The 18,540-nt window shown below is 46.2% G+C and overlaps 1 protein-coding gene across 1 annotated transcript in view; it reads left to right on the top strand.

The window, feature by feature from the left end:
- Positions 1-2,280: 2,280 nt before the first annotated feature.
- Positions 2,281-18,540, top strand: part of mnb (minibrain) — a 46,759-nt gene continuing 30,499 nt past the window's right edge. Inside the window, exon 1 of the mRNA XM_065489628.1 lies at positions 2,281-3,333. Within this exon, the coding sequence (XP_065345700.1) occupies positions 3,114-3,333 (220 nt within the window). The 5' untranslated portion in view covers positions 2,281-3,113. The remainder of the gene's footprint in view (positions 3,334-18,540) is intronic.

Raw genomic sequence — 18,540 nt, 5'->3', positions numbered from 1 at the left:
AGCTTCAAAGAGCTTATTGTTGGTAGGTCAAATAAAAATAGTTGAATACCTTTCCTAACACTTTGATTTTATGTTGTCATATACTATCAGATATTTCCTCGTTCTCAGTTCATGATCTTAATTATATGTGTAGAAAATACAATCTTTTTGAAAATAATTAGAGTGGGGCAGAGCGGCAGGTAAACAGCGGTTACGTTGTTAAGATATGCTCTCGAAAACTGACCATTTTCAGAAATTCATTAGACCAAGGGGGTCCACAATATACCGAAAATTTGGACTCCGGCGTGGCACCCCAGGGCTATAAAACAAACTTAACAAACATTGAGAAGATGGCAAAAACTCGTAGAAAAAAGCCCTCCACTACTTCATCTATGGGCGTTGCGTCCCGCCTAAGGAAAGCAAAACATGCTGTCCGTGCCGGCCCAGATCGTTTACAACAACCTGCTTCTTTTTAAGAAATGTCTGTGCGGCCTTACTGTCTCCGACGCGATGGCGCGTCTCACCGAGGGCCGCGTGCACCGCGGCGATGATCCTCTGCATCCGCGTCTACAGCAGCCTCCGGCGCGCACCAAGCTCGGCCAAAGAGCGTTCGACTATCGAGTCATGGCGGAGTGGAATTCTGCACCCACCTCAAAGAAGGACTGTTCGGCGGCACAGTTTCCTTCAGAGTGCAAGGCGTACGCGAGTGCGATTTTTTAATTTGTAAATGTGATGCACTCTTCCTAGCCTAGGCCCATTTCGGCTTTGTCTCTCCTGGGTAAAGTTTGAACAAGTTTTTTTCGCCAGGTATGCTGCTTTTCTCAGATTTTTAATAATTGAGGCAACGGCAGAAATTTCTCGCTATTTGCCACATTCTTTGAATTTTCCTGTATTCAAAGTATTTTGTTAGTATACCAGGAAAACGCAAAAAATATTATTCTTCTCATTTAAAATTACCGTTTCCCATTTATTTCTTATTCACAATCCAGCCTAAACAGGCTTACGTCTTCGGACTAGAAAAAGTAATCAGAATTTTCTGAGACCTACCTCCCAGGTAGGATGGAAATTTGAATTTTTCGCTCTCGAAAAAAATCCTCAAACACGTATAATGAAATATATTCCACCAGTTGGTCTGGCAGACGGCTAAAGTTGCAAAAAAAAGTTATGTAGAAAAAAATGGTGCCTCTGTCTGGGCTAAAACTTTTGAATATTTCAAAGAGTGTGCCGCGTCGAGAATCGAAGCGATTTGAGCGTAGCTCGCCGGTCGGTCGCTGTAAGTCGCGGCCGCCGCGGCTTGGCGTTCGCCGGCGAGAGCAGCAAAGGGGAACCGCTTGCTCGCTCGCCGGCCAGAGAGTGGAGGGGAATTCTTGCATAGCAACTGTCTGCTCCAATCTTTTTCCTGCACTGCACACGGCTGCAGCTGATAAAGGCACAAAAGCGGCCGCCGCGTATGTGTCTTTGCACTTTTCAAACGCAAAACGAGCGACCGGCCGCTTCACTTGTGCACTGACCGCGCGATCAACATGAAAATTTAAAACGAATGGAATAATATTCGAACGGTTAATTAATCGCACCGTTACTCCGTTTTGCCTGCATCGCCGGTGGAATTTCGTTCGCTCTCCCACAGGAGATTCGTTCGTTAGACTATTTTGGTTATAATGAGAGTTGGCTCTAAATATAAATGGGAATAATTTGTCTGTCAATCGACTGCATGCATACACGTATTATGCACCAGAGGGAAATAAATCGGGCGACCAGCCGCGCGCGCGGTGCACCTGTGCACACATTCCGCGCCGCTGATATAGGCTGCTGGGTGCACGAGTCTCCTTTTCGAGTGACCCGTGGCGCGCGCTGTCTCCAAGGGCCCTGATCTATTTTTGTATACGACCGGACGCGCCCCGCCAGGAACCGACCGGACCCCGCGGGGCCGCAACGGCCGGAGAAGCCGCAAAAACGCGAACGGGGAGGAATGATCGCGTGTAGGACTGCCAGACTCTGGGTTTTACCCAGATATACCCGGAGTTTCAAGATTTTCTGCGGGTTTGTTTTTGAAAATTTAACGCTGAAGGTATGAGGATCTCCAGGTTTTCGGTCCCATAATTTAACCTGGGCTTATTGAAGTGGTGGGGGAAATCTTCGGGTTTTTCTTGGGCTATCTGGCAGCCCTAATCGCGTGACTCTGGTTCGGTCGTACGTGTAACATTATACGCCGTGTGCTTGTGCCGAGCCGAAAGGTGCGTTTGCCGCCATGGGGCGGAGTTGCAGCACTGCGCCGACGAGTGGCGCTGGCAACGGACCGCACGGCGCACGCCAGTTGTGCGCGACTGGTGTGTCCGTCTGCCATGTTGAGAAGTGAAGTCGTCGTGTGTTTGGGGCGTGCATCGGCTGTATTTGGCTGCGAATCGGCGATCAGTGAATGATGTGCCGCGTGATTGTGCCGTTCTAGCGCGACTCGACGAGCGCAGCACACGATGGTGAGCGCGCAGCCGGCCGACAAGTGCGGATTCGGCGGTTCGGCAGCGCAAAAGCCAGTGCTCCACCTCCTGCTCGGTGCCGCCGCCGCTGCATCCCACATCTGCCCAGCAACACGAAGAATGCGCCCCGATTTGTGTTTACGACCGTGTGTATGGTGATGATACTGTCTTAGGCGATGCATATACGTAGGATTCGCAATTAGCCGCACAATTGGTCGCTGACGCCGCGTCCGCACGTTCAGCGGGACGCGTCTCCGATCGCAGGTCGCCCGCTTTATTTTGTCCCCGTGCTTTTGACCCGACCGACCGAGTGGGCGAGTCCATTGTCGCGCCGAGCCAGGGGGTGCGTCCGCCGTCGAGCCGCAGCCCGCCCGACCGACCCGCGACCAAAACACGCCGCCGGGACGCAGGGCGGACACCGTGTCGGACAGCTCGACCGACCTGCTTGTGATATTACGGCCGAATCCACGTACACTTTGAATTCGTAGGCTCTCAAATTGTTATTGTTGTTGTCGTCGTCGTCGTCGTCGCACGGCCAATTCGAACACATAAACAAACAAACCGGTCCGCCCAGGTGGTTGCTACTGCTGCTGCTGAACAAGAGGATTTCTCCATCGGGCTGTCCGGACAGGCCTGCGGCTAGAGCATGGGCCATGTCCAATGGTGGTGTGCTTGCTGATCGCCGTGCCCGTGACGCTGCCACCCCGCGAGGTGCCGACTAGTGTCGTGGTGGTAGTCGTAGTGCTCCTCTACCGCACCACCATGGAGGCGTCTGTGGACGGTGCCACGGCCGAGGCCAACATGATCGCCATGCAGTTGAGAAAGCATCAAGCCGACTTTAGCAAGCGCCTTATCGGCATCGACAAGCAGAAGGAAAAACGTGAGTACATCCAAATCAAAACATTCAACATCTCTCACACCCCCTTTTCGTCCCGTGTCCCGTACACCAGTTTACACACTTCCTGAAGGGATTTTTAGTCCCACTTCTGTGTTATACCATGAAATTTTAGTTGTGCAGGTCGATCATTTTTATTAAATGCGTTACGATTTTTCTTGAATATATTATTGATTTAACCTATTTACAAGAAATTCCGAAAAAGTAAAACTTCCGGCAGGGAATTAAGGAATGAAAAACGATATCCTGATCAATTTTGTTTATATTACACCAGCATCACAGCTGATTTTGTCCGCAATCAGCCTTCATGAGTGCAGGTAAAATCGACAAACCGGACCGATTCCGGATCTTTTAATCACAATCTACAGATTGTAAACACAATCAAGGTGCATCTGACCCAATTTGCGTTCGGCTCGAGACTAATTAGTAAAGCGTTTCGTCCTGCTCGTCACATTTTCCTCGCCTAGCAACAATTTTGTTTTTGATCGGTACTCTCCCCCAGAATATGCCAACGGGGGTGGAAGAGGCAACCAACGAGCTGCGCGCGATGTGTGTGTGTGTGCGTTAACCCCCTTTTCCTCGCACTAATCAGCTCAGGAAGGAGTAAATAAAACGGCCTACTTAATCTCCCCCGATGTAATTGAAAAGTGCGGCCGGCTTATCGCGATCGCCGCCCTCTCAGCACCGTTCGCAGCTTTTCCTTCCACCCACCTCTCTTCGCGGGAAACACCAAAACTGGATTAAGATAAACAATCTGATTTTCGTTGGAATGCGTTTGTTTAAAAGCGGGAGCACGCATAAATTGAAGAAGTAGTCAGCATTTATCATTTAAATTTTCATTTGCTTTCTTTCCTGCTTTAAAGGATTCATTATTTGCATCCTAATTCTAATGTAAATGAATACCTGGAAAAATATGTTGCTCGTGGTGGAATGTGTTTTTAAAATAATATCTTGCTTTTGAGATTTCTAAAGTTTGTTTGTTCAGCTCAATAACCACATTACGCCTGACGCAATGTGCCAGAAATGCAGACGGCGCCGAAAATGTTATGCTCTTGGCACATATTGCTTCACTGGTTGGATTTCCAAGCCACGAAATCTATTATCCGTCATAAAGCAGTGTCAATTACCAATATTTCAAACTTTTCCTCTCCGCAATGTAGTGCGCGATTCGTAAACAACTGTCTCCAAGCCCGTAGTCGTGAATTTCTCGTCCACTTTTACCTACCGAGGGCAAAATATCGGAAGCTAATTAACACAGCAGAAGTTCATTCTCATCGCGGTAATTGGCCGGAATACAGCCACAGAGCGTGTTTCCCCAAGAAAGTAGTCCTTTTGCGTCCAGGGATTCCCCGTCGGCCAAGCGCACCCCGAATAAAGAAGAAAATACGCCGCATTTTTGCTTATCGCGCGTTTCAATTTGCTCTGAAGCCGACGATTTACCTCGATTTCCCTCGTGTTCAATTAAGCAGGCTTGACTGGTGCAGCAGCAGCAGCGGTCCATAAAAACGGAAACAATTTTCCCCCAGTCGCAGTTGTAGTTTTAAGCGCAAGTAATCGGAACAACAGGAGCAGTATGATAACAATCTCCATTCTTATGATCAAATATTATGTGTGATGGAAAGATGAAATTCGAGTGCAGTTGATTTCATAGATTGCTCCGTCTTTTTATTGAAGGTAGGAACGTGTGACCTATTTTCTCAGCAGTTGACTCGGGCATATCATTCCAGGCGCCAGAGGCAGATAGCAAGAAATGCCGCTTAGAAAACTAACATTCCTTAAAGTACTTCTAATTAAAAAAGCAAGAACGAAACCAAAACTAGCCTCGAATATACTCAAACTTGTTGGTGACCAAACTAATATTAACATTTTTTACTCTAACAACGTTGTATTGGTTGATTTTACATAATACTGGGCTGACACGTAAATTATTCACACGTAATTATACTTTATTTTTGTATTTTTGAACGTTTTACTTGCATAATGTAATGCATTTACATCGCTCTAACGCTCTATGCACTTAATAATCTTATATTTATTTATTTATGTGTTTATCATTCAAGACACAAATTATGTTAACAAAAACCAAATATTACAAATATATCAAATCAAGAACGAATACAAATAATGCAAAGTGAAAGTATGTACATATTAAAATAAAACAATATTATGAGTCAATAATCAATCAATTATGGACTCATTGGTATCTCAAATTAAGAAAATGGAGATTCATTAATTAAACTTACTCAGAAGCAAAGCATACTCAATTTGCTGCTAATTTCTCCCAAGAGCAAAGGCCACTTCTAATACCATGGGAATACTAACTAAAAAATTCTTCGCCAGAGCAAACCCTCCTTTTCCTTTTCATTGGTAATCACGAGGCTCACTCTTTCTTCAAGCAGAGAAAACCCATGCTCGAATTTTCCCGATCGGAGAAGCACAATTGGTCTTCCCCGGGGTGCGGGCGAAACTCTTCAAATTATGCAAATGTCGCAATTAGGGGCGGAATCGTAGCCGGCCTTGATAAATCCGCAAATAATCCCGCCTTCGGACGCACCGCTGACGCACAAGGGAGCAGCTTTGTGTCTTAGACGAGAAGACGGCCTAGCTGCTGTTGTTGTTGCTGTCGGTGCTGCGAGAGAGAAGAGAGATAGAGAGAGCCCAAAGAGATGAAGTGGGCTTATAAATATGAGTAGGAAGCCACCTGCTGCTGGCGCCCGCCCGCCCGCGCTCCTTGCTGGGTCACACACTCCTCGCGCTCAGTCACTCGCCTCGGTAGGCGTTCAATATTGTGAGGCCGTCGACCACCCACCCATCCACCCACCCTGCTTGCACAAAATTGCAGCCCGCCGGTGCAGTTGTGTGCCGCCGCCTGCACCCAACGCCAGCCTCGCCCGCCTGCCAACTTTCTCCGACTGGCCCGGCGAATCGCTCGCCCGCGTCGGGCCTACTTGAGTGCTCTTGCCTATGCAAAGCCTAATCTTTGTAGAATGGCTTTGAAGCGAGTGAGGATAGAAAATTTAAAACCGACTCATATTTACGAATTATTTTGAAAGAATTGAGTTATATTTTTAAATAGTTCAACTCTCTGTTGTCTGTTTATTGTTTTTTTTGTATTTTTTATTTCGAATTTTAAATATTTCCTCTACTGATAGCAATAATTTGTGAAGCCATTCATTATGCAATAGCTAGAGGAATGAATTTAATTCCAGACGATGTGTGTATTTGCGACTGGTCCAGAAACCTTGCGAGAATCGCCAGCCAGTAGGCTGTCAGGTGAGCTGGCGGGTGGATCTTCCGTGAAGCGTGACCTCGTGCCTTCTTCTTGATCTGCTCTCTCTAACTGAGGCAGCCAGTGCATGCATGTACGCGAGTGTTGTAGCCGGGTAACGAACTCAAGGCCCGTCCGTCACACTCGAGCTGGCAAAACCTTGCTCGCCGACGAGGAGCCGCCGCCGAGCGTCCCTCGTTTGGTCCGCGCCTCGTTGCTGCGACGATAATCACCTTGATTTACCGTCTGCCAGATAATCCACTTTGCACCCCCTTCCCCGCGCGTGCGGCGGCGCTGCTACAACACACACATTGTGCATTCGCCTGCCTGCCACTTTATGCACTCGACTGCCTTTTTTCTAGGCTTTGCGCTCGCCGAGAAAAGAAATCCGCGCCGCCAGTTTTATGTTTCGCGTAAGCCGAGTGTGCTCAGCTCTCGTGTTGATTGTTCTTCTATTTCGAAATGGCGCCGCCGAGATGCATCGCAAAGCAGCACAAGAGATAATCTTCCTTTTCAAATCATAAGTACCTTATTGCGACGCAGGTATGCTCACTACGACATTTGAGTATTTTCTGCGTTTCAAGAATGGTTGAAAATTATTTACACATAAACTTGTAGAATTTGGAAATTTTAGTTTGCAATCCTAAGATTCCTCTTCTAACAATCCAACTTCTTTGAAATCATTTGTTTGAAAACTGTGATATCTCAACGAGCTGTAAAGCGAAAAACATCGCTCCCCTGCCGCCTAAAATGGTGATGAACTTACGCATTTCTTGGCACCCCATTGAAAAGGTGAGAAGCTGTGCGAACATAAGACATGCTGCTTTGCAGACTAGTGGATTCCAGTTTCGCAACACGTCGTGTATGTTTGTGCCGGGCCCGGGTTTCGTTTCGATTTCAGTCGGGAGCCACTTGAAAAGTCCCCCTCACGGAAAAGGTGCCGCGCCGACGCCGAGCTGGAGATCCTTCCTCTATACAAGTGAAAAAATGAGAAAGAGAAAAAAAGATGCACGGCACGCACGAGGAAACAATGTTGAAGGGTATTAATTTCTCAAGAAAAGTGGTCGAATGGGGGGCGAGCATAATTCCATTCATGGCCGAGTATCATGTTTTCGCTTAGTTACAAACCGCAGCAGCAAGTCAGAGTAATCACAGAGTTCCAGGGAAGTGACCAAATGCATTAGTGATAATTAAAACAGGGGAGTGTGCCATATAAAATTTGTCGCCCATGCTAAGGAAACGAATCTAAGATGACACGTAAGATTGATTTTCTTCTTAATATGTGCCTTTATTATAACGAATTTAATCCGTAATATGACAGAATAGTTGAAAAATTGAAATAAACAAGTTCCTATGTAGCTAATAGCCTCTTATGTATCAATGTTTAAATATTCTTATATTTACCACTTTTTCTCGATTTCTTTAGACGCGAATCTCTTATAAAAAGGTTTAAAAAGCTGACTGTGAGTACCGATTAAGTGTGAAGAGCGTTTTCTCGGCGTATTCCAGGTCGCCCACCCGCTTTCAATCTTGGGTCTTGCCGAGTCCAACCAGCCGGTTCATTTTATACCACACATCAGTTTACGACTGCCGTTTCCTCATGCCGACTAATAAATACAATTATTCCTGGAACTGTGTACCAAACGAATCGGCACCTGTTAGACGATAGCTGGCGGTATTGGTAGCTGTGCGCCCGCCGGCTGGTCAGCAAGTGACCCGTGAACCTAATTAATTGCACAGCCGATGAGGTGGCGAAAAATTGTGGTTTCTGCTCTGGTGGCTCGCTTGCGAATTTTCCATCTAGTAGCAGCTAATGAGGAGCTACTTACTTCCAGCAAGGAGCTTGTGGGCGGTAAAGAGGAAAATGTGATTACTTGGAAGGTGATTGGCTCAAATTTCCGCGAAAAGATATATTCGCACAAGTTTGGCTTTACCTTGAGGGAAGCTGTCAAAGGACCGTGCGACAAACTTCTTTTAATTAAGAATCGAATTTCAACCAGTCCTTTCTATAAGTCTGCTGAAAAGTGCAAGACTCACACTTGTGTAAAAATACCAGAGAGCAGACGATCGTTACTACGTGAACAGTGTGCTATTTACTGTCTAAAAATTTCCCGCGACGAGACGCGAGAGCAGAACTCAAGGTCCGTCTGCTTTTGTCTGACCGAGCGAGCAGCGGACAGAAGTGCCAAGTGCAAACGCAAATCGAGGGTGGCTGCCGTATTTTTTTAACGCTCGCCAAAGCAGGTGATCTGCATCAGCTGTTGTTGTTTTGCACACGTCGGTCGGCAGACTGGCGCCGTCTTTTTGATTTATCAACACAAGTAGACAAAATTGACTGTTTTCAAGTTCAATCCCCTCCTGATGGGAAACCTCCTTGAACCCTAAAATTATAAACTTGGCACATGGATTAAGTTGAGTAAAATTAGCTATCGCCTATCAAAGAGGAATAATGGATCTACTTGGTTGAGCGATAAGAACCACTCAATTTTCTTTCCTAAAAGCTAAATCACGCCTGCTGAACAGGTATAAAGAAGCAAGTAAGTTTTAAGGTTCAAGCACATACCTTCCCAAATAACACAGTTCTTATAACATCTCTTGCGTCAGTCTATTTTAAGAGTTATAATAAAAATGTAGCAAACTCTTAATCAATAAACCTTGAATGTTATGTTTACATTTTGTTGAATAATGAAAACCCTTCATAATCCTACCGTCGGTTCTGCCTACAGTCATTTTGTAAGAACACCTGTGGTAACAACGAAAAAAAAGAGTAATGATTTTAATGTTTGTTGAGAATATAGTGGTTTTTGAACGGCATCTTATTTAACAAACTACAAACTCTAAAAATGAAAAAGTTGTTAACATCAAATACCTCGCTGATCGCAATAGTTGGCGTCCCTGCAAAAACAAATAACAGTAGCAAAGTAACGTCTGGAAGGCGACTTACTTAGTGTGTTCGCAAGCATGCAGGGAGGGTAGTTGAAATTCCTCAAATGCATTTCGACGGCTTCTGCCCGCCAATAAAAAAACGGATTTTTCAAGCAGCTATTATTTGTTATGATTTATTTTCATAATGTGTGCAACTCTCAACAAGGCAGGTAGAGAGCGAACGAACGAGCTAGCAATCCAGGCCCTGCGGCAAGGTATGCAGATGCCGCTGTATGATAAGGAAGAATGCCGCGCGCGAATGGTTAGCTGGATGGATGACCCACTTAATTTTCGAGGAATTCCACCGGCGCTGCGTGCATGAATGGACCAACGGCTGGCCGTTGGACTATAGAGAAGCGAACAGGAAGCAGGTTTCGCGCTTGACCTTGACTTGTTGCGCAAATTTGAGGCGACATAAGAACGAGACATGAGGAAATTAACCAAGAGAAGCCACGTTGGCGTTGCTACTGCGAAATTGGCCAAAAGCGGTGGCGGATCGCGACTAATTATTTGCGATTTGCGCGTGATTTGAGTGGGGTTTCGCAACGGTCGGCAGCTTTGAAGTGCAAATTGAGTCTATAAATGTATGCTGAACTCGGCTCAACTGTGCTTTGAATCGAGGCGTGAATTTTGATTTCTGCAGTCATACTGCTTCGAAGTTAATTTATTAAATTTTTTTGCTCTTTTTAATTTTTTTATCCCTGTCTGAGGACCGGGAAGGGCGCGCACTGCACTGGCACGAATGCTGAAACCCGGGTCCCAATAACACCGCGAACGGATAACATGCACCAGGCCGCGCAGGGACCCAGCCCACTGAAGGGTCACTTGCCTCCGCACCGAGGACTGCATTGAAACGCTAGACATTCGTCCCGTGAAGCCAAATCACGCATGCTGGAAAGGTGCAAACCAGCAAGTAGCGGGTCGGCGCCGGTGCGCCTAGCTCGTTGAGCAATTTGAGAATTTCGAGTCACTAAACTAACCACTTTTTGCCATCTCTGACATTCGGTAGCAAGTATTAGATCTCGAAACTGCTCAAATACCTCCCATTGCTTTGACACTCCTGAATGCCTTAATAATGCGAGCCAATGGACAGAACGTTTTCAATTGGCCTCCCTGTTATCATAATTCGTTTACTCATGACTTTCTACCTCTAGCATTCACAAATCATTTTTTGATTGGCATTTCTTTATTAATATTATAAAATAACATTTTGCAATTAAATTTAATTAAATTTGATGGATTTGAATAGCTGAATGCATAATTTGTTTTCAGCTTAAATAATTCTATAGAACAAACAATAATTATTATAATCGCTGTAAGAGATCTGAATTTAAAAGAACCTCATTTTAAAAGTAAAATAAAGATCGTATGTGGACTGTGGACCCTAACTTACTCCGATGCATTCTCCATCCATCAAAATTGAGCTGTCGTTTGGTCTAAATTTAGACGGTGGCACGAGTTTGAGATTCTACACAATGCTCGGCGTGACGAGCAGCGACGCGCATTCTAAGGGAGACAAAAAGGGCGTCTGATGTATCATCTTGTCGTGCGTCGAGTGTGTGTGTTTTGTTCTTTGCAACGCCGGTGCGACCAAAATTGGCCCGCTTGGACAAAACGGCGTCGTCAGCACGCACTAGCCAGTCGTCGAAGCAACTCGACTTGTCGTGGGCCGAGATGCTTTTTGTGTATAACGTGGAAGCCGCTTAATAGAGGGGATGCGTGGGCCGATTTTCCACCCAGTGCGTGTTGCTGGCTGGACCAAAAAAGCGGCATCCGTGATATTTTTATTGAAACGCCGGCTCTCTTTCCGCATTTTGTTTTTCACCCCCAGTCGCCGCCGCCGCCGTCCGTCCGTCCGTCCACTGCTGCTGTTTTATTTTTTATTCGCGCGCGTTTGGCACACGCACTCGCCGTTCGAATATAATAAAACTGCCGCAGCGTGGTGGCGCGACGAAAAAGCCTTCTTTACGACGACGGACGTGGCAGCGCGACGGAGGCAGGCACTGATCCTTTTGTAATGTGATTAAATAATTAGCCGCCAATTATATAAGAGCCACTGAGGTCGTCCGAGAGCAACTTGCTCACACGCGCTCAAAGTCCTCGCTGCCGTTTAAGAGAGTCGCTGCCTTTGAGGGCTTCTTCAGAGGCACACTGTCTTTCTTTCGTTTGTCGGCCTTGAACGTCGTCTATTGTTAGCGCCGTGACAGTGATTGACTGGAAAATTGAAGAGGAACTCGTGGAATGTCACTTAAATCCATTGGAATGTACTTTTCGTCACATAATTTCCATGTTTTAGGTAAAATAGTGATTGATCGATGTACTTTAAGTGATGGTTAAGTCTTTGACTAAAATGTGTTCTCAAACTTGAATCTACCTCTCGTTGGGATGCTGGTTTGCTAGGAAAATTTGGTTTTAATGATTCAAATGAAATCCCTAGAGTGGCGAGCCCATCTGAGAGACGGCCGCGATCCCTAGGGCCTATTATTTTGATGCGGCGGCGACAGGGCGACGGGGGTAGGTCCACCGCTCTGCTATTTTGCGCTCTGGCTCGCTGCTGGCCGGCCAGAGTGCCTAGCGACAGTCGATTCGCACAAGCCAGGGTGAAAATTTCTTCGCTGCGGCAGCGACGACGGCAGCACCAATTGAATTATTTTTATTGCCGGCCGCCCGGTTCGCCAGTCAACGCCCGGATCGTGATGCGTTTGTGCATCTCGTGATTTCTCGCGTCTAGTCAACGGCCCTAGACGAGCAAAATGCTTACTTAGATGGGCCGCTGCGATAAGACAAGTTGCTTTATTTTGGTGGAAAATGAAACTCGTGTCGAGAAATTGTAAACTTAATGACTGAAGACAAATTTATCAGCACTTCTTGATCTTAGCGATCTTAGAAAGAATTGGAAATCTTAAATAAAATACAAATAAGTTTCCCCAGGTAAATCTTCAGTCTGGTTCAAGTGCTTGTGAACTGATAAATTTTTTTTGCCTTTAAATCCGTGCACATGTTCCGAAGAAGCGAGTCCTACTCTCCCGCGCGCTCAGTTCGTTCACCTTGTCCGCTCGCGGCCGCGATGCTGCTGCTATTACAGATTACAGCACACATATATGAGGCGGCGGCTGGCGCTGTGTTATTATCTCACACTCCAACTCGCGCCGCTCACTGGATGCACCTTGGCTGCTCATTGTGCTTTGCCGGCCAGACGCTGCTTCCGCTCGAAAATCACTTCCAGATGCGCCCGCCAGCCCAAATTAGCACGTCGGCCCTCGAGTAAGACCACTTGATTAATTGAGACGTCGGAAAATGGCCGAGCAGTCCATCTTAATTGGCAGCTTTTTATCGGGGAAACAAGCCGAAGTTTGACGCAAAACACGTGGTGTTTCGCGGCAGTGTTTTGCAATTTAATAAGATCAATTGTATGCTTTAACTGAGTTTAATTTACCATTAGACATTTTGTAGCAAAGAAAAATGAAGTAGTACAATACGGGAAGGTGTTGATTGTAAATTAAAAAATCAGATGCATCGCAATTAATTGCGACTTCAATATCTTGTATGTAGCGGTAATCATATTAGTTCGACACGAAGTCATGCAGGACCACAGCCTAAAAATTAAATTTTTAAAATGACTTAGTTCAATTTGAGTTTTTCCGCCTTTTCTAGAGTTTTTCCTCATTGTTGCTTCTTCTAACAAAAAAAATGGCGTCTAGCGTTTTCTTACAGATGATAATTGTTTTTATCAGTTCTTTACATACACATATATACATTCTGATTAATATCTGCGCGACGGCGGTGTCTGGCGCGGCCGGAGAAAGACAAAATCTCAGCTGCAATCTCGGCACAAAAAGAGCTCTTGACACGCCGTAATAATATTCCTGGCCCGTTTCGTTGGATGCATTAGCACACGAAGCATAAAGAGTTAGATATAAACGAATACATCCTCAGCCAGAGCCTCGTGTCGCTCGCTCGCTTGCTCGCTGGGCCGTCCAGACGGTTGATATTTGGAGGGAATGTGGGGCGCTATCGTGCAGTCTGCTTTCCGCAGGCGATAGGTGCGAAAGGGCGAACGATTCAAAAGGGGTCCTGCCCGTCGGAGAAAGAAGAAGCACTTAGACTGATGTTGCTCGGAGAAAGACACAGCAATGCACTACGAGGACCTCGCGGCGTCTTCTCGCTTGGTGGGGTAATCGAAATCGACGGGGCTGGGAACGGATCGCTAATTGGCTAATAGGCCTGCGATCCGAGTCGGGTGAGAAGAGTCCTGTGGGTCGTCAGCTGATGCAACAGACGGGGCAAAAATGGCCAAGCAAAAGGGGTTGGTTTATGACTTAATGGGCCCGGGTGGCGGCCGATTCTTGTGCGACACCGACAAGCACTCTTTATGATCCGATTGTGAGTGCTCGCTCGTGATGAAATCTCTGGCGTGCTGTTGTTTATGGAGCGCTTTTCGCCTAATGGTCGCTGTTTATATTCACACCGCGGCCAAATTGCGCGTTTTTACCCTCGCACATAATACGGGGGGTTTATGAAGAGCCGGGTATGCTTATGTGTTGACTGAATACGGAAATCTGCTTTCCGACCCGTGCGTTCTCATGCAACGACAACGCAAAATGTTTTGCGACCATTCAAATTGGGTTAAATAATTGTTTCTTCGTCTGATTGTTCTTGGTCATCAGGCTGTAGTACTCGTCTCAATTTATGTGGTTGGTCAGAGGCTTAATATTTCAAACCTCAAGATAATTTTATGCAAGCCGAGATCATTTTTTTTTAATTTTGAACAGCAGTTGATTTGATTGCTGAGTGCATCTGTGGAAAGCCACTGCAATTGCGTCAGTACAGCATTTTACTATTGTGCGTTTAACATTGAAAGTTCTTATCGGTACAAAAGTGCACGCAGCTACTACGCACAATGCGTAACGCAGCACTTGGCCTCATTTCCCAGAGCAATCGGATCCGCAGCTGCGAGCTGCTGCTCCCGGGGCAGAAAATAGGCCGCACGAGGAAAAGGAAATGCAATTATAGTGACGAGCACCAAACAAAACTGTTGCGTAGAAGACTGCAGTTCAGTTCAGTGCGTCCTTGCCGAGTGCGTAAACAATGCAGCCTAGATGCGGAGAGGCTGCAAAGAGCAGCCAATATTGCGAACAATGCGTAGCAAGTGCGTAGGTAGAGTGAAAGAGCTCTCTCGGTGCGTAGAATGGGCACTCGCAGTGCAAACAGCCAAGTGCACGCACGCATCGAGTGCTGCACCGTATGCAGGTTGGGTCCGGAGCTCGAGAGCAGGCTGCAGCAGTAATTAAAACTGCTGATGCCATTACTGCTGCGTGCGTATGTATGGCATGGCACACAGGACGCAAGATTGTTCTGTAGCGCGCGTATTGATTATGCGTGCTCATACGCGCGCACCAGATTTTCCACCAGCACCGGCAGCTCATTACATTATGGTGCACACGCCGAACTGCAGCCTGCTTGCTGCTGACGAGGCGCCCGACTAATTCGCCATCCGCGGGGGGCGGCGGAGGCAGTAAACCACCGCCTCCTTCGCCTGACGGTGCGTACGCGCCGACCCAGGGGCGTGAAAAACAGCGCAATTTTTTGTTATCCGTAGCCGTAATTTCGAAAATTGCTTTTCTGCTTTTGTTCAGATCACATCTTATATCAGCCTGGGCAGCTGCTATTTCATAATTAAATTAAATAGCTAAATCTTTCCTGTGGACAGTGTTACTAATGGAGTTCTGTTAAGTCATTAGTTTTTCCCGTGTGCAATAGAGGTAAAAGATGAAAAAATTTTACTGCAAATACTCCTTCCTCGCAATGCGATGTCTATCAGTTCTCAAACCGATAACATTGATTTGTCACTTTATCCAGAAAAGCTTTGAAATTCGATTTTTCACGTCCCCACCCGTGAAGTTTGCACCCTAGCATTGTAGCATTCCTCCCCGGGACACCACTTTTAATACCGTAATGAAATCCGGCTTAATTAGATTCTCAGGCGCCGCCGCGTCAGCATTGCAAGCTGCCTCGATTGTTGTTATTATTTACGATTGTTTGCGTGCCCCGCCTGGCCGCCGATTTGATCGGCGCGTCTCGTGCACGTCGACGTAATTTTGTCATCTTGTATCTCTGGCCGACGAGCGAGCAAGCGAACACACGGACCAGCAAGAGTATGTTGCAGATCGATCGGTGCGATGCAGAAATCCGTGTCTAGACTGGCGTCTGAATAGCAATTAGACACCGAGTTTCGGTCCCTAAACGTGGGTTGAATAGCTGACGCTTGATGACACAAGGGGTGTAATAACTTCATCTGGCTGAAAAGTTCATAAAAGTTTTGAAATATTAAATATCATTTTTTTAATGCGTATTATATTTAGTTGATTTCTACATAACCTAAGTTAAAAAAATAACAACAAAGTTATTGATCTCGTATGAATGAAGCCACTTTTGGTATCAATTTTGCCGCACGAAAGTGGTTCGCATTAAATTCGTTCGTAAAAGGCCATCTGCCATGGTGCGACGACACAACTCAACTGCCGGCCGACCCAAAAATAAAAAAAGCGACGTATGCATGGCGCGGAAGGACATCCTGCGTCAAAAATAAATATAAAATAACACACATCCCGAGAGTGCGACGAGCGCAAATTTCTCCTCCCTCAGTAAATAGCTCGATGCGCGCAGCAATAGAATGGACTGATTTGTGCTGGAGGACGTAAGCTTTTATTTTGCATAATGCACACACGCTGTAGGTGTAAATAGGAGCAGCGGCTGGTGCACGCGTCTGCCGCCCACTCCATCAGCCCTAATGTGGCAGTCACGTGGCCGGCGGCAGCCAGCGTCTCGCGGAATTGGCAATTCCTAAGGCAAGATGCGCGAGCGGACAAATCGAACCCCCGCGGCTCAGCGGGCACAAATCGATCCGATCGTCGTCGGCCTCGAGAAACAAAACAAACTTGTATCTGTAGATATTATGTATTTGCTGCTGCTTGGGTGGATCCGCCTTGTTAATTTGGCGCACGTGGCGAGAGTTCTACCCAATAGTCAGGGGTTGCTATGCGGAATTTCTAGATGGGAGAAAAGTGAGTGGTGCGACACACATGTGTAGAACTGTAGATGCTGGAAAGGAACAAAAGTGGTGAGAATCATATGACGTGGACCCTTCTGGCGTTAGCTCGGAAAAGAGTAAAACAATTCTTGTCGGTGCTGAAAAAATGAACTTGACTCTTCCAACTGCGATGGAATCTGATCGGTAAAATGTTACAATCAAAAGAAGACATCAACGAATCAATCTGATCAAAGAAAAATATGTTGAAAACCAGTTATCTGCACTTTATTTCAGAATCAAATTTCTTTGTTTTTGGTGTCGTGATATTATTCAGACGTAAGGTTATCAAGTTTTAAACTGTATTAAAAATTTGGTTCCAAAAAACCTAAATTTTCTGCTCAAAGGTTCTCTCAGCTTGGGTCTCATCCATCATTGGTTAGGGTTAGGAGCACTAATTTGTTCCTCGCAGTGGTGAAACTATGCGAATCACGTCAATTCTAGCACATATATACGCATTTGAACATATACATACGCCAAAATAAAAAAGGCTGGTGCATTTTCTCATGTGTATGTACGGCGTAGCTCACAACTCACGAGCTCTCTTTTCCCATTGCAATTTGAACTCTCCTACTCGTTCGTTGCGTCTGCCGCTTTTCTCTCGCCGCCGTTGCTTTATTTTCGCCGCCTGCTCGCCCGCCGTAATAATGCTGTTTTGCAGACCCTTTATTGCCGCAGCCACTATTAGACATTCCTCTATCTGGCAAATTAACCGATTCCAGCAGCAGACTGCTGCTGTTTTTGCGGCCGGCCCCGGCATATTTGTTTATTAATACGTGCCCGCTCGTATTTATGGCGACCGGCTAGCCTCATACATCCCTTTGTTCCCGCGTGAAAAGCAGGGTAATCTGTGCGTGCGAAATAATTTCCAGCCAGCAGGGGGAGCGAGCGCGGTCGTTAAAGTAAGGGATGTACGGATTGTCAAATTAAATTGCCCTTCAGAGACAAGCCTTTTTAATATTCAGTTTTGAACACACGCAACATCAGCAAGGGGAGAGAGTTGTTAGCCGATATATTGCAATTTTTTTTTTACAAAACACGAAACAGAACAGCGCCTGCAAAAGGACTTTTGACAGCTCCTTCCTGCCGGGAGGTCAAGGAAAATGACTCGCTGAAGAAATATAATCAAACGGAACAGCAATTAAACCGATTCATCAAAGTCGCCACAAGATAAACAAACTTGGCTGCCTCTGGTGTTTTATGAGGTCTATTTCTCATCCCAAATAATAATAATAATAACACCGCACCAATCGCGCACGTTGTTGCAAGAACGTACAAAGATAACATTCAGCCCTCACATCCACGCACTCTGACCCCTCAGCGCTGTTCATCATCGTTGTGCCGGCCGCTAATTTTCCTTGTCCGCCCTGCGTAATTACAATCGAAAGCTAGCCGAATTTATATCTGCGGTCACGTCAACTGGGGTAGTCCGGCCGTCGGAACACCAAATGTCACGAGGAGCTTTTGCGCTTGATTATTCGGTGCAGCTAACTAACTTGGCACTTAATCAATCACGCGGTACTTGGTCCGAAAATCACTCGCCAAGTTGTTTGCATTGGTTCGTCACAAAGCAAAAGCAAACAAACTCCGTGGTGAGGTGGAAAGTCAGTCCATGTTGTGAACAACTCGATGTTTGAACTAGCGCTTCGCATTTCCGCCCCGCTTAGAGCTTATCAACTGGTTGTTGAGTTTGGTATGCAACGGTGCCACGTTCAATTTCGCCAGAAATCTCCAATTTGAAACAGGTAGCTTTCTGCCATGGAAATTCCATATCTGGCAAGGCGCATAGGACAAATTCCTTGCCATTGGTCAAATCGCCAGATCCAATTTTTGCTTGGTCTGCCGGCTAACAAGATTGGTCAGCGACGACGGAAAATTTCGTTACTTTTCAGCAGCGGAGACACGCCGACTT

The sequence above is a fragment of the Cloeon dipterum genome, chromosome 4 (genome assembly GCF_949628265.1).
Source record: "Cloeon dipterum chromosome 4, ieCloDipt1.1, whole genome shotgun sequence".
NCBI lineage: Eukaryota > Metazoa > Arthropoda > Insecta > Ephemeroptera > Baetidae > Cloeon > Cloeon dipterum.
Note: the sequence above shows the minus strand (reverse complement) of the source record. Positions and strands in the feature narration are given on the sequence as shown.